Source organism: Tachypleus tridentatus, chromosome 10 (assembly GCF_004210375.1).
Source record: "Tachypleus tridentatus isolate NWPU-2018 chromosome 10, ASM421037v1, whole genome shotgun sequence".
In the NCBI taxonomy this organism is placed as follows: Eukaryota; Metazoa; Arthropoda; class Merostomata; order Xiphosura; family Limulidae; genus Tachypleus; species Tachypleus tridentatus.
The window spans coordinates 36,407,817-36,423,483 of NC_134834.1; the positions used below are offsets into that span (position 1 = coordinate 36,407,817).

Sequence of the window (15,667 nt, forward strand, 5' to 3'; positions counted from 1 at the left end):
CCTTTTGATAATGACTGTTATGACACATAACCTGGAACCAGTGGTTCTCGTACTTACCTGTTAGTTTTCCTGACGGGTTATGATCATTACCATTATGCTAGAGAAAGTTCTTTACAACTTCTCTTACTCTGCTTTCTCTCTTAACATTGTAGACTAGGTGTCAACATTGGTTTTATGTCATTTTATGTTTTTTATTGCTGTTTTGTTTTACCTTCATTTCCTGTTCTGTATTTTACTACATTTAATTTATTTTTACCTTTTTGCTGGACATTTGGCGCAGATAGCCTAGCTGCTTTGTACCACAAAACACGAAATCAACCATCCAACCAATTTTTGAGGTTGTTATAATGTGCTTTTAATTCTGAAACCATCATGAAAATCCTGCCAGGTTCCTTTGTTTATCATAGCCAGATGCAAAGCCTAAAGTACTGTTTGAACATCATTATCATTCAAGTTCTCACTTCCCCTCACCAGTAAACAAGAGATTTAGATTCTTACATTGTTATATTTATCACTGCTTGTATTGTTTAGACAGGAAGGAAAATAAGTCATTTTTTCATTTCAGTCCAGTGAACCAGATTGTTAAATATTATGGTTATTAGTTTTGACCATCAACAGTCTCTCAAGATTGCCAGTATTGAGAGAGATTCTTATGGTTATTGATTCAGCATGTAAAGACTTGTAAAAAGAAGCAAGAAGATTCTACCAAGAGGGCTGATAGTATATCTTTCACCAGACTTCAAGAAAACTTTCCAAAACTCACCACATGTTTAATGTTTAAACATTACTTGTTTAAACAAGAAAGAATTATTTCTCTCTGTGTTCATTCACATGCTACTTAGTACACATTAGCTTTTCATTTACCAAAATTCTTGGCCAGAGTGTGGATTTTTATCTTCATCATACTTTTGGGTAATTTTCATCAATAGCAGCTAAGTGAATAGGATTTAAAACATTGAATGTCTTTGAATCTATATTCGAGATTATGAACCATGTTTCTCAAGAAGATTAAATTCTAATTTTTGTGAAGGTGTCTACTTGTAGTTTTGAGTCTTTAAATGGGAGATTTGTAATTTGTTTTTCACAAAAGCTCGTAATTTTCTGGCAAACTCTGAAATATCTCCAGATCACCCTTTTCATTTTGGGTGGTAATTATTAATGTAGGAATAATGGCTTGGAATCTTCTCTTGCTTATGCTGTACTTGTGTAATTCATTGAGTTATAAAGACTTCAAATGTTTCTGGACACTGATCTTTGCAGATGAGTCTGTCAGAACACTGATCTTGACCAGGAGTACCTTCTTGTGATTGGTTAGTTATTTCTGTTAGTGGATATATTTGTCAGTATGCTGAGAGGTTTTACCATGTGATTGGTTTCCCAAACTGACATTATTGATGTTTTACTGAGCATATAAGCATAACTCATTGGTGCAAAGACTAACTTTTAAATCCTGATGAGTCACATGCCAGTCAAGGTCGTTAAAGGGAAATATACAAACACAAAGTAAATAGATATATCATGAAATGACAAATGTGATTGGGACTGACTTGAGAAAGTTATTGATACCAAAAAAATGCTGCCTAAACTGCAATGGAAGGGGATGGTTTGGCTGAGAGCATTTTAGTTAACTTGAGTAGAAAGGTATATCATATCTATCTATAAAATGAAGGATCATAATTTACAAAAATAAAAGTTTCTTTGTAGAAAGTAGACCTAGATCTTCATGCTTAGGTGCAATATTGTATAACATATTATTTGTATTAGCAATGCATCATACATTAAATCTTCTGTAACTCTCTATGCCTAGGCCAGCTGGATGTGTATTGTTTCTAAAATAAGCTTATATGTGAGTGAGTTAGACCTAATTAATCTGTGTATCCCCATATCACTGAAAATATTGAGTAATATTAATTACTGTCAGGTATACTTTGTGGTATGGGTTTGGTTGTGATGAAACACATTGTTAAAACATTTTCATATTCAAGATCCATGTTAATTTCAGACACATCAGCCTAGGAAAGCTCTTTATATATAGTGCAAGTATGAGGTTCTAGACTGTAATGGAAGAGGATACATGTCTAAAAGATGTGTTCAGGAGGGAAGAAACTGTATGAATGCTGGCAAATAGTTGCTCAACCAGTGCTCTAACAGTTTATAAGAAAGACAGTTGGTATGTGTTGGCTCCACTTTTCAAGTGTACAAAGAAAGAAGTGGAGTGTACTAGTTTTATTCTCTCCCCCTCAATACTTATTATTGATCGTGTGTTGTATCTGTAACTCATAGTTTTGAATGTTTTAGCCAAAATTTTCCTTTTATTTTATATTTGGCACCAGTTATGGTAAATCTAGCAAAAGAGTTATCCATGGACTTACATGTACTAAATAAACTGCATGTCATGCATGGTTGGGTATTATGCATGATTAGGTGTAGTCAAGACCTTCGAGGACAGATTAGAAGTAAGTTTAAGGACCTCATTCTGCTATTTGAATAATGATGAGTTCATAAGTACAAACCACACAGAGTTTTGATAATATTAGTTGATTACAGTTCTAAATAGCAGCAGAAAATTGTTTTTCAGTATTTAAGCTCACATGACTTTACAGATATCATTGCAAACAAGGTTTCTGAGGGATTGTAAACTGTTCACAGCAAAGCAAATTACAGAGAAGAAGCTGGTTTCTGTATTGATGAACGACTATACAGTTATGCAAGGATCAAATCTGGTCTGGTGAAGCAAACTAAATAAAGCCAGTCAACTGATTGATGGTGAATTGTCACTGTGTTCAACATGGTATCAAGAAAGTTTGTGAATCTTTTCAGAAAAATGTCTTAGAGCCTATTTAGAAATTTAGAACAATCACAAATGTTGTTCAGATCTTGGTTAGAAGTTGCTTGAGAATTGCATGTTGTATGTGAAGTTTTCATCACCTAATGCTCACATACAGTTACAATAGAAAGTGTTTGTACTCCTGTGTCATGAGTAGTTTTTTCCTCATAACTTAAAAAGTATCATGATAGGATAATGAAAGTATATTTAAATATTATACTAACACACATCTACATTCTACATATTGTTGTGCTGGAAGATCCAACGATGCCCAAGCCGCAAGTTCCGAGCATCGTTCTTGATATAAGTGCCTAATATATCAACATACTCTTTTTTTTTTTTTTCATAATTCCGTTGATGCAGTGAAGACTGCCTACACCAGAAGAGCTGAAGGAACCCCATAGCACGATCAAGCCACCTCCGTTTTTAACTGTAGGGACGGTGTTCTTTGGAAGATTTCGTTCCCTCTTCTTACGGAAAATATTGCGAACATCATTGTGCCTGAAAAGCTTGATTTTAGTCTCGTCTGACCAAAGAATACTCTTTCAATAGGTAAAGGGTTTATCTACATGCTTTCTTACATACCTGAATCGTGCTTCCAAATGAACAGGCTTTAAATATGGAGTTCTACGAGGACGGCTTGCTTTGAATCCAGAAGAGCGTAACATGTTCGTAACTGTAGAGGTGCTTACTTCAACCCCAGTTTCCCTTACCAGTTTCTGTATGTCATTACGTGTTAAACGAGGGTACCTACTAACTTCTCTGAGAACCTTCCTCTTGGTTCTCTCTGGAATTTTTGGTGGGGCGTCCGGAACGAGGAAAGTTAGCAGTTGATCCTGTGAACTTAAACTTGGCAATTATGCTTTGAACAGTAGATTTCGGCACATTAAGTTGTGTAGCAATACCAGAAAGAGACACATGAGACTTGTATTTTACAATAATTCGGTTTTTTAAATCACTGGACAGTTGTTTCCTGTTCGCCATGATGACCAAGCAGATAATGACGGAGACGGTGATAAATTGCCGGAAGTAAATTTTTTGCTGGCTAAATTCCAATAATTATAAACCAAGTGTCTAGTTTTGGAATGGTATAATGTAGTTTATTCACCAAACTAAACAAAATTTTTATGGGAATATCAGTTTTTTCCCGCGTTCTAAAATGTACAAACACTTTCTGCTTCGTCTATTTTTGGTTATTTGTTTATAAACAGTTTATTTGTCGTTTAATTTACATAACAATTTACATAGATGTGTATTAATATGATATTAATAATATATTATACTTCTATTAGCCTAATTGTGATATTTTTTAAGCTATGAGCAAAAAACACTTGGGAAGCAGGGGTATGAACACTTTCTGTCGTATCCGTAGCATGGAGTTAGTCTTCTTGCTTTGATGTTAGTTTGAATACTGTAACTTGTAAGACTAATGGGGGATCCCTCTACAGTTTACTCTTGTGTTTTTCTACATCCTGTAGATACAAAGCTGTACTACACAATCAATCATAATGCCATTCTGGAGAAGAGACAAGTTGGTGCAAAAGTAAAGTCATGGAGGTTTAGGCAAGACTTCTTGAAAAATATTGGACTGAAGATGAAAATTAAAGAAAGAAAAGAATCTGTGAACATATATTTTTCAGAGTAGAAAAACAAACAAAATTCATTTTTATGTGTACTTTTTTCAAGCAACGCAACCAATGGTGAAACTTACATGACAAAGTGATGTTTCAAGAGGATAATCTGTTGCTTCATAAAGCAGGAAGAAACTAGCTCTGAGGGCCACAATTGAAGCAACTTTACTGAAGGGTTTGGATAATGCTAACATCTCTTAACTTGCACACATTTTGCATGAGAATTACACATTTTGGACACCGATCATGTTCTTATGTCTGTCTGCTCTAATCTTAGTTATCACTGTTTAATTTCTTGTTCTCCATCATATGATATGGAACGTGTAATTCTCTTCACAAAACTGTTAGAACAGCTTTAGTTTTGCACTTCCAATGTATACAATGGGTAGTGAGGATAGGATCAATCTGTAATAGATAGATGTGTGGAATGAACTGTTGCATACAATTAGGCATTTGTCATTTGTTATCAATCTAGTAAACAAGGTGAGTGAAAGCAGATCATTATCAAATGGTCCATCAATATCAAAACATCTGTCTGACAAAATATCAAGGTGCTGCAAAGTGTAATACTAAGTTCAATTCAAAATGAATAAAGAATTACCCATGCATCATACCTAAATTGTCTAGTAAGAATTATGTTCAATGACCAACTCCAAGCACAAGGACTATAGGATGTTGAAAGTTGCATGAACTCAAACTTCCAAAAAAGATCTAGGGAAGATCAAGTCTTCATTGGGATTAATATTGAAAACATTTGCAAGTTGAAATACTATCAGAAATAAGTTTTAAGAGCTAAATCTGTATTAATGGTATTAAAATGTTTTTCTCACACCAATATGTACTACAGAAATTTGGTGTTGTAAAATCATTAAATTCTAGTATTCAGATGTCTTCAACATGACTTGCAGATATGGCTGCTAAAATGTCATGATTATTTGTTTAATTTTTTTAAAATCATGATATTAAATGAGTAATTCTTTTCTCAAAACTGTTAGTAACCTTAGTCATTTATTTCAAGTGTGTACAATGGGTAGCAAAGGTAGGACCACTCGAAAATAGGTAGTTGTTGTGCGTGCGTGTGCATTTTGAAGAGCAATTGGTTTTTGTTCACCAGATAACTAGTAAAATGTTTAGCATGTATCATGAAGTTGTGTGTCATTTGTTGTCAATCTGGTAAAGAAGATGAATGAGAGGGATTGGCATTTGATGATCTGTCAGCTATGAAACAACCCATGCTGGCAAAATATCACAGTGCTGCAAACTATGTCACTGAGCTCAATCCAGAATGGACCATGCCAAAATTGTTCAATGAGGATTAATTTCAGTATTCAGCGAAGTGCAAGCACCAAGGACTGCATGATATTATAGACACATTAACTCAAACTCTCAAAGATTCGGAGAAGAACGAGCCATCATCAGAATTAATACTGAAAGTATTTGTGAGTCAGAGTACAGTAAGTAATAAGGTAAATAAAAAAACCTTCAAATGTAAAAATGTAGTCCTCATTACTTTGGTCTAAGACCAACCAACTGCTTGATTTATAAGATCAGAGATGGTGTGTTGAGTGCAAGTCACACTGTTGACATTTTAATTTTCTGCATTTTGACAAATTCTGGACATTTCAAGACTTGTCAGGTAATGTTAATATCTAGCTTGAAAATAATTGCTAAATGAATAGATTCTAGGTATTTCATTACATGTATTGGAATTCAACAGTAAGTTGTATACAGATAAATATATTTATATTTTCAAAGCTAAGTTTTAGCATGAAAAAAATATGCAATAGGCCTAATATTAGATACGAGATTGATTACTTGTGAAGAAAAAAGAAACTGTTTGATGCATTTTTTCCTTTTTTTTAAATTTAGATGAAATGTATAGTATCTGAGTTATAGAATTCATGGAAATATTAGAGAAAATGTATATCAGATGTATTTATGAGATAATTTTAGCATTCAAGGTGAGAGGTGATTTCTAAAGCGTTTCTAGTTTTGGTTATGGTATATTAGAACGATGGTGATAGCATTTTGTATCTGTACTCTTGACTTGGTTTTATGATAACATTTGGATGTTTTGTCCCTTGAACAATGATAGAGCAGTTTTTCACATTTGAGATTGGATAATCAGATATGAACAAGTCTATTCATCTCTGTTTCAACAATTTGCTAAAAAGTCACCAGAGCCTTGGCATTTTAGTTTTCTCACTCACTCATGAGTATTGGAGGTTGACAATTGTGTGCTAATGAATAAAACATGTTTAGGGACAAACAAGGACCTGTTAGTCCATCTCAGCTCTCCTATCCTGCTAAGTTATTATGAATTTAAAAAAAACCTTAGCTATTATCCTTCATATGTTATCAAGCTTTCTCTTAAACTCGCTTAAATTTACTACCTTCACAACAAACCAAAGACAATCCATTATAGAGACCAACCACCCTTAGCTGAAGAGGAGCCCTACCTTACCAAAATATATATAATTGTTCCCTAGTATTACTATTGTTGCCAATGAGTGTAAAAAACAGACAATGCATTAACATCATTAGTTTTCTACAGTCTTAAATACCTCAGTCAGATACCCTCTAACTCTTCATTTTTCGTTATTTATCCAAGGCACCATTCTAGTAACCTTACTCTGAAATCTTTCTAACAATTCACTGTATTTTCTAAAGAAAGGGGCCCTATATAGAACACAGTACTCTAAATATGGGTTAATCAGTGATCCATACAATGAAATAACTTCACTAGATTTGTATGCAGTATTTCTGCAGATACAAACTAAAGTTCTGTTTGCATTATCACTAGCTAGCAACATCACACCGCTTGGAATGGCTCATGATACTGGTAAACCATTACACCAAGAGTAATTTCTTTTATGATAATTGTTAAGATTATTCCAATCCCAATTATACTTTTTTGGAATATGTAAAATTAGTGACTTTAACATAACGATGATCAAAATATCTTTATATTCATATGATATTTGTAAAAAAATTGTAATATTTCATTTTATTTTAGCTTTAATGTATTCATGCTTACATTCTATGTATTTGATGGGTTTTTTAATTATCTTGATGTAAAAACCATTCTTGTTTTTATACATAGGTTGCAATACATTACCCCTTGTCCATCATTGTATCATAATAAGTTGAAAATTTTCAACCATATTTTTGGAATAGAATATTTAACTTTTTTCCACTTTTTGGATCAAATACACTCAAACACAGCTGGAAGCTTAAACTGGAACTAGTATTTTTGAAGTTAGCTTTCTTTGAATATTATGATTGCATTTAAATTTGTTTATTTAAGGAATATAAACTGTGTTTAAATACATTTATATAGTAAATACAATGTGATTCTTATTAGGTAAAATGACAAATATCATTCCATTTTCAACGTTATTTTAATAGGTGTGTAAAAATATGCAAATGCAGTTTTCATTAAAGCAAAGGAGCTCTTAATTTTATTTCGAAGTTTTGAATGTAATGCTTCAGATAAATAATTTTGTTTGAAAGAAACAAATCTACAGTAAAATTTACTTTCCAGCAAGTCAGTTTAATTTCAATCTCATTTTATTTAAAATAATCTAGATCTTTCAACATAAGCTTATGAAAGTCATTTCTTCCCAGGGACTAATAACACATTTGTATTTGCAGAAAGTTGATTGCAAAATATTATGTTTTGGTTTGCTCAAAATACTGATTCACATGGTTATTAGTATAATGTTAGCAGGTGTTGTCATTTCTGTTTTATGATTCTGTGTTTTGTAATGATTAAAATTATTTCATAAAAGTTCTTTGGTGAGCCTGGTACCCCATGGGGGGGATAAAGTATAGCTTAGTACTAACATGATTCTGACAGTAAATATTTATTTTAAATAACAAGTCTTTCAAGTTAACAACTGGTGTTTGTTCTTAAGTAAGGTATACTTTATTTTTTCTTTAATATAACTTTTATCAGCAGTATTGTCTAGTGTTTAATATTCTTAGTTGTATTGTTATACCTTTATTATAGAGGTTTTATGTTTGCTCACTATGTGGATTTAGGCCTAATTAAAATTTTCTCATTTTTTTCACCTTGTTAATGCTTAAACAATGGCCATTATCAGTTGATGGAGTTACCTACAACCTTCCTGCTATTTAAGGGTTAAGGTCCGGCATGGCCAAGCATGTTAAGGCGTTCGACTCGTAATCAGAGGGTCGAGGGTTCGAATCCCGGTCGCACCAAACATGCTCTCCCTTTCAGCTGTGGGTGCATTATAATGTGAGGGTCAATTCAACTATTCGTTGGTAAAAGAATATCCTAAGAGTTGGCAGTGGGTGGTGATGACTAGCTGCCCTCCCTCTAGTCTTGCACTGCTAAGTTAAGGACATCTAGTGCAGATAGCCCTCGAATAGCTTTGCAACAAATTTAAGGGTTAAATATCAGTGAGTTTGAAAGAAGCATTAACAGCAAGGGTACTTAACTGATGAAATAGTGCATTCTGATATTTTAAATAAGAACATAAGGAAATTGTGAAATTATGTATGACATTGTTCAGGTAATATTGAAATTATAAAGGTGTTGATAAACTCTTGACTGAAATATATGGTTAGACATGCTGTGTTGCATAATACTAAAGCTATAATTATGTTTTGTTCCTACTGCCTTTCTTAGCTATTCATGTTAAGAATTAATGTAATTTTGATACCTTTAATACTTCCCCTTAATATCTATTTGAAATTTCTTGGAACAATGTATCTCAAGATGGCTAATATGGGTATTAAAACTTTTATTAAAATAGAGAACAACATTTTGGCCTTCTTAAGTCTTCAGGTTAACAAAGAGAATTTGCAACTCAAAGATTTGAAGATGGTAGGTTGTCTTTAGTCTGCTTGAAGTTTTATTTATTTTTAAATCCAAATACATCTTAGTTACTAAGCTTAATAAATTATATTAGAATTCTATGGTATCAGTATGGTTACATATGTTTTTTTGGTTATTCAACTGTGTATATATATATATAATTGATATCCTCCACATGCAAAATTTAGAAGGCTTAGCAACTTGTGTCCAGCAACAACTGAGTTCAGAAGTTATAGCAAGAAGAGATAATTGTTTGCTTTACTTCTTATTTATTGTTCTATATTTTAAGAAAAATAAGTTTAATTTATTTATCAAAATAGTAATAATCTATATGCATATATAATGCATTATAATTTTAATATGACTATATATTACAAAATCAGCCCACTAAAACACAGCCAAAACAGGGAAGATTGTTATTAGATACATAACATGAGTGCACTTGCACTGCATCAATGCAAGTTATGTGATGATAGCTAGACATAACTGGAAGGTCAATATAATAAAAAATATATTTGTAAATGTGTAGTATTATGAGACTTAAGTTGCTTATATTAAACATTTGTATTTTTTTCATTATAACATTGTCGTTCTAGCATAATTTATATTTCTTTCTAAATTTCTTTTATGATGTTTACAAGGTTGGTTAAGCAACAGACAGTCCCCACATAGTTAGAGTAAAGAAAATAACATAAAATATGAAGTCTTACTGAAAACAAACATTTGAAAAGTATTTGGGAGGTTTTAGAGATTACATAAATAATATTTGAGATTTTTGGAATGAACAATAGTTTTTTTAATCATAACATGAGATTACTTTGCACGCAGACCAGTAGTGAAACAGACCTGATAATTTCACAAAGAAATCTTTATTTAAAATATTTCATTACAAATCTGATATGTACAAAATACTTGTAAGCTTTATTAAAAGTCTGTCAAAGTTTGTTCAAATAACATTAATTATTTATTTTGGAAAATGTTTAAGTTAGTGTTTCACAACCTTCCAGTATTGAACTCAAATAGTGTGATTTTATTTTGCATATTTTGGGGATATAGTGTTTTCAAAATAAAAGAAATATGACCCCTGTATTTTATTGAAGTTTGTTAAACCCCTTGAGTATTGGCAAATAAGGTATGTTAAAAATAAAAGAAGTTTCCAAAAGGTAAAAGGTTAAAATATTGATCACACTAATGAAACAATAAACTACCATAAAAGTTTTGTTACTAAACGTTGAAGATGCAATAACTCAGGATACCTACTGACTTTTATATTTTTGTCATTGAACTATTGATGGTATTTATTATTTATTACAGTTGCCAGTAAAGAATCTTCATATAACTTCTGAGATGGGAGGTAGAAGAGTGAACTGTGAAAATGGAATTCCTTTTCCTTTAATGAATGTTTCTTCCATTCACACACTTAATCAAAACGTAGGCAGAAGCATTTCTAGTGTGTACCTTCAAAAGCAAGGTATTGGTGGTAGAGGGCAGTGGGCTTACCCTCCACAAAGATTGATACCAATGATTGGAGGTTACTATCACAACAATGCTGGGAGAGGACAGGTATACAGAGCTCGAAAAACTGAAGGATTAGGAGCAGCTTATTATCATTCAAGGACAAAACAGGTTCCTTTAACAGATTATGATCACACAAACTTAAGCACAGCAGATTGTTATAAAGGTCCAGAAGCCTGTTTAGAAAACATAGATCCTGGAATTAGTAAAATATACAAAAGGATTGCATCAGGAGATGATGGAAGATTTGTAGAACCATGCAATAGTATTAATGCGTGTGTAACATGTGGGCTCTCAGGTGAGGAGTTTAAAGTGGTGAAAGTAATAAAATACTGATATATTTATCTGTTTTTGATTGTTTTGGTTTTATTCAAGAAATCAGTTGTTTTTTTAACATAGTTAGAAGATGAACTAGTTTTTAGATATTTTGTTGTTCCTCTTTATTTGGACAGAATTAGTCTCTTAAACTAGATTTTATTTAGAGTGAATACATTTTGATTGTATAGCCCATAATTATACTAAGAGGCACCTACTTTGTGCTAGTATAAAACTTGTGTTAAATTACAATACAAAGGTACCTACTATTTTAATTTTGTATCATCTGAAAGAACTGTTTTATGTACATATAGGGAGAAAACTTAAATATTCTTAAAACTAATGTTTCATAATTATTTATGAATATGTCAAAAACATTTTTTTATGAAAAATGAGTTCGTGGCAAAACACTTCACAAACTGTTATTTTCAGTAAAGCTGACATGTTAATCCCAGATGAATGTTCACCAGTTTTTGACTTTATTTGTAGTTAGCTTGAAAAAAGAAATGCATATCTAAGTTATTATAGTTTTTTTTAGGTGAATTTCGCTGCTCTCGTTGTAAGACCTGGTACTGCTCAAAAAACTGCCAGATTGTGGACTGGCCTCTTCATAGGCTTGATTGCAAAAATGTTGAGTAAGTTCACATAAGGGGTTTGGTTTGTAAGAATAATAGATGTTATTAAATAAAGAATATAAATGTTGTGAATTAGGTTTACAGTTGACAGCTACATTTTATAACTTAATCTTTTCTGAATGAAAAGTACAGAATTTATTGAAAAATTCTTGAAGTTATGAGAGATAGCAACCTGAATTAATATTTTCTTAAGATATAGGTACCTTAAATCACAAAGCATCTTGAAATATGTGTTGATAAATTGTGCTATTATAAAAAGATAAAAAGAACAACAAATGTTTACCTTTTTGTCAATTGAACCACATTTCGTACTTGGTTTGTAAACAAACTTTTCAATACATCTCATAGGCAATTATGGCCCAGTAATTAGTTAGCAGGACTAAAGAGCTGAGGCTTCATAGTTTACATCTCATTATAACCACTTCCAAAAATAAAAGATTGGCAGCTAAAAGCTTAAGTTTGCTTTGGATGATATTACATGTACACATTTTAACATTTTGTGCCTTCGTTATATTCTTTTATTACATTAACGTTCCAAGATCAATCAGTTTGTAGTAGAAAAAAGTCTTATTTCTTAATTTCCTGAGATATATATATTATTTGAGAAACAAGAGGAATGTGTGTACAAAATTTCCTGACACTATAGAGTTCACAGTTGTATGTTAAACATTTTACAGTTCATGTTACAAGTCCACTTAGGCCAATTCAATTGGTTTGGAATTCACTTAACAAGCCCAATTATTTTATCTATTTTTGATGTAATAGTATCCATGTATAATTCACTTGCACTGTTTAGTGAGTTAACACATTTGTATCCTGAACTTCTAATAATCATCTGCTTTTGTGTCAAAAAGTCCTTAAAGATAGATTCAGTTAGTCTAGTACACCCTTTGAAACAAATTATTCTCCTTTCTCATTCAAACTGTTAATGTTACTCAAGTATATGAGCCATTATGCCTTTCACTTTTACAGTGGTTGACTTTATGTTTTCTACTTTTCTCTCTGAAAGTCTCTTTTACGTAACACTCTCATCGCCAGCTATGTTGTATCAGAAATGAGACACTTAAAACTGTACATGGAAAAATATACTAGATATTTCTTGGAAGAACAGATGATCTACATGACATCATTTAACTCTGTTTATATGCCACTCATTTTGTTACACCACTATTCGCAGTTTACACTTTAAGAAGAAAGGTCCACCTTTTAAAAGCACTCAAGTTATGTATATATATTTTGTTATCATTTTATATTGATACTAAATTAAACCTGTGTTTTTCTGACATCAAGATATTTTAGGTTATAGTAACTTTGATCCTCAGGTTTTGGGGCCTTAGTAATCCTGAGCAGGAAGTATATTTCACACATGTACAAAAATTGCTTTATATGAATACATTTATATGAATAGTTAAAAGGTGACTTGTGTGTTTCAGAGCTGTTAAAAATCTGTTTTCAAAATGTTTTTTTATGAATCTGATAATTTTAGAGGAAGTGATGACTCTTCAAGTTTAAAATCATCAGAAAGCTGTTCTAGAAGAAACTTTCAAAGCCAAGTATCTGATACAGGGGACAAAAAAAACCCTCAAAACACTCAGAAAAAGGACAAAGATCAGAAAATGCTTGGAAAACCACATCATATTGGTGATAGAAGAACACAAATAAATGGAAGAAATCGAAGTTCTTTGAAAAGTAACAAAAAGGAAGTATATAACTTTAGAACACTTGGTGCTTCAAAGCAGCAGCAACCTTTGAAAAAAGGAAATGGTAAAGATCAAGTTATTAGTAGCCTTGATAGATCTGAGGTCAACAAAAGACCAGTATCAAAGGAAAATATTAAAAGCTCATCAATTCAGCAAAATAATAAAGGCAACAAACAGAAAGATAATATGAGTGACAAGGAGAATGATAAAGCTTTTCAAAGAAATAGTAAAAATGATATATGTAATGATGAGGATTCCTTGAAAACTTGTGACTTGAGTGAAAAGGAAGATTCAAGTTTTAAGACTGAAATGAAATTGAATACATCTTGTAATGCAACTAAGCATGTACAAAATGTTGTATCAGCAAGTAAGGAAGAAGTCATGGATTCCAAAATGCTTGCATCTAAAGATGGAACATGTTTGACAGTGACTGATGTGGAGTTCAGTAGTACTTCAGGATTTAAATCACAGGTAAATGTGAGCAGGTTCATAATAACAGGAATCAGTTAGTTGTTACTCCAAATTGACTTTTATGATTTCTATATTATACTTTTTGTATGTTTTGTGTATCTTCATGAAAGTTTGCAAGCTTTCAGTAAGCTTTAAGAGAGTCTCTTGTAAACAAAAAAGGAATTTTTAATGGCGTAATGTCACCAAAAATATTTTTCCTTGATTTTCATGTTAAGATTGAAAATAGTCTTCTTCATCTGAAGATTTTCTAATAACATTTGCATAATCTCTAAAACGTCCTAAATACATTTCACATCTGAAGATTTTCTAATAATATTTGCATAGTCTCTAAAACGTCCTAAATACATTTCAAATGTTTTTTGTTTTCAACAACACTATATTTGACTTGTTATTTTCTGAATACAAGATTGGTCACTTGACATTTTTTTTATATATCTGATAAGCAAGTTCATTGGAAGTTCTGAAGTAATCTTCTGGCCTGTTTGTGTTTTTAACAAGTTGGACATAGTAATGGTAAAAAAATCTAAAATGGGCAATTTGGAGCAGAAGTGTCATGTGATACATAAAAGTGAAGATTGAGAACTTGTTTAAATATTTTCATTTGAAATTAAGAAATTAAAACTTGTATCAAAATTTCAGTTATGAACCACAATTTGATGCTAAATTTACTTGTATGAATAAGCCAGTGAGAAGTATTTAAATATTTTCAGTCTTTGTTTTTTATGTAATGTGATGTTTGTTCTGAATTGACCGTTTTAGGTATTCCTGTGACTCATGTATGAAGTCTTGAGTTCAACATAAATTACATATTTATAGCATAGATATTGTTAATACAATCTAGTTTTAAACTATCAAGTCTTGTTTTATATAAGATAAACTAGAAAGTCAAATGCTATGACCTTCTGTCACATCCCTCTTTTAAAGATGTAAATGATTCTAACATTTCCATTGAATTATATATAATCAATAGAGAATGTTTTCAATTTACTGATCTCCATATGAGGTTAACTCATTCTTATGATAAACTCTTGAATTATTTGGCCTACAAATTCACTGTTGCTGTCACCAAGGTTACTTTTATCAGCTAAGAGGAGTTTTTTAATCTACTTAAAGCTTTTAGAAAGCCAGTTAAATTATAATAGTTTTAGGTCATTGTAATTTATTTACATGTTAATACTTTTTCTTAATTCCTTGTTTCAAATAAACAGTTAAAAATGTGTATTTACTTTTATTTTGTGTGATTTTGAGAGATAAAAAAAGATGACATGAGTACTAGTTTTCTTTTATTGTTATTAAATCAACTAAAATATGAAAATTACAAACTAATTAGAATCAAATAAAAATATTTATCAGTGAGATGTGCATGTAAACTGCTTGTACATTATTTAATACTTTGTTTACTCTAACTTAAACTAGACATGGTTAAAAGAGCAAAAAAAAATTAAATGAACACAGATGTAAACTGTTAGTGTAAAACTGTTTAGGACAAATATTTGTATTGTTGCAAGCTGCAGTCATTCTGGAAAAATTAAATTAAAAAAACACATTTTTTTAGGAAGTTCTAGAGCTTAAGCAATTGAAATTTGATAGCTGTAAAATGGCTTGCTTTTTTGTTCTTGAGATGAAAACTGCTTTGCACTTGGATTAACCCAGTGAAGGCATCACAAGTTTCTGGAAGGAGCTTTATTAAAAATACTTGATTAAGAACTTGATTTTTGCATACAGTGAAC

General features: G+C 31.5%; 1 protein-coding gene across 11 annotated transcripts in view; it reads left to right on the forward strand.

The window, feature by feature from the left end:
* The window catches only part of LOC143229058 (tudor domain-containing protein 1-like), a 105,792-nt gene that overhangs the window by 37,181 nt on the left and 52,944 nt on the right, over positions 1 to 15,667 (forward strand). For 10 of the 11 annotated variants that reach the window (XR_013015630.1, XM_076460778.1, XM_076460779.1 and 7 more), the window contains 3 exons: positions 10,616 to 11,114; positions 11,670 to 11,766; positions 13,253 to 13,937. Coding sequence is in view for 10 of the 11 variants with exons in the window: in XM_076460778.1 (XP_076316893.1) it covers positions 10,616 to 11,114; positions 11,670 to 11,766; positions 13,253 to 13,937 (1,281 nt within the window). In the remaining variant the exon portion in view is untranslated. Of the gene's footprint in view, positions 1 to 4,448; positions 5,925 to 10,615; positions 11,115 to 11,669; positions 11,767 to 13,252; positions 13,938 to 15,667 lie in introns of those variants that run through there. The other variant, XM_076460785.1, reaches the window with a different exon arrangement.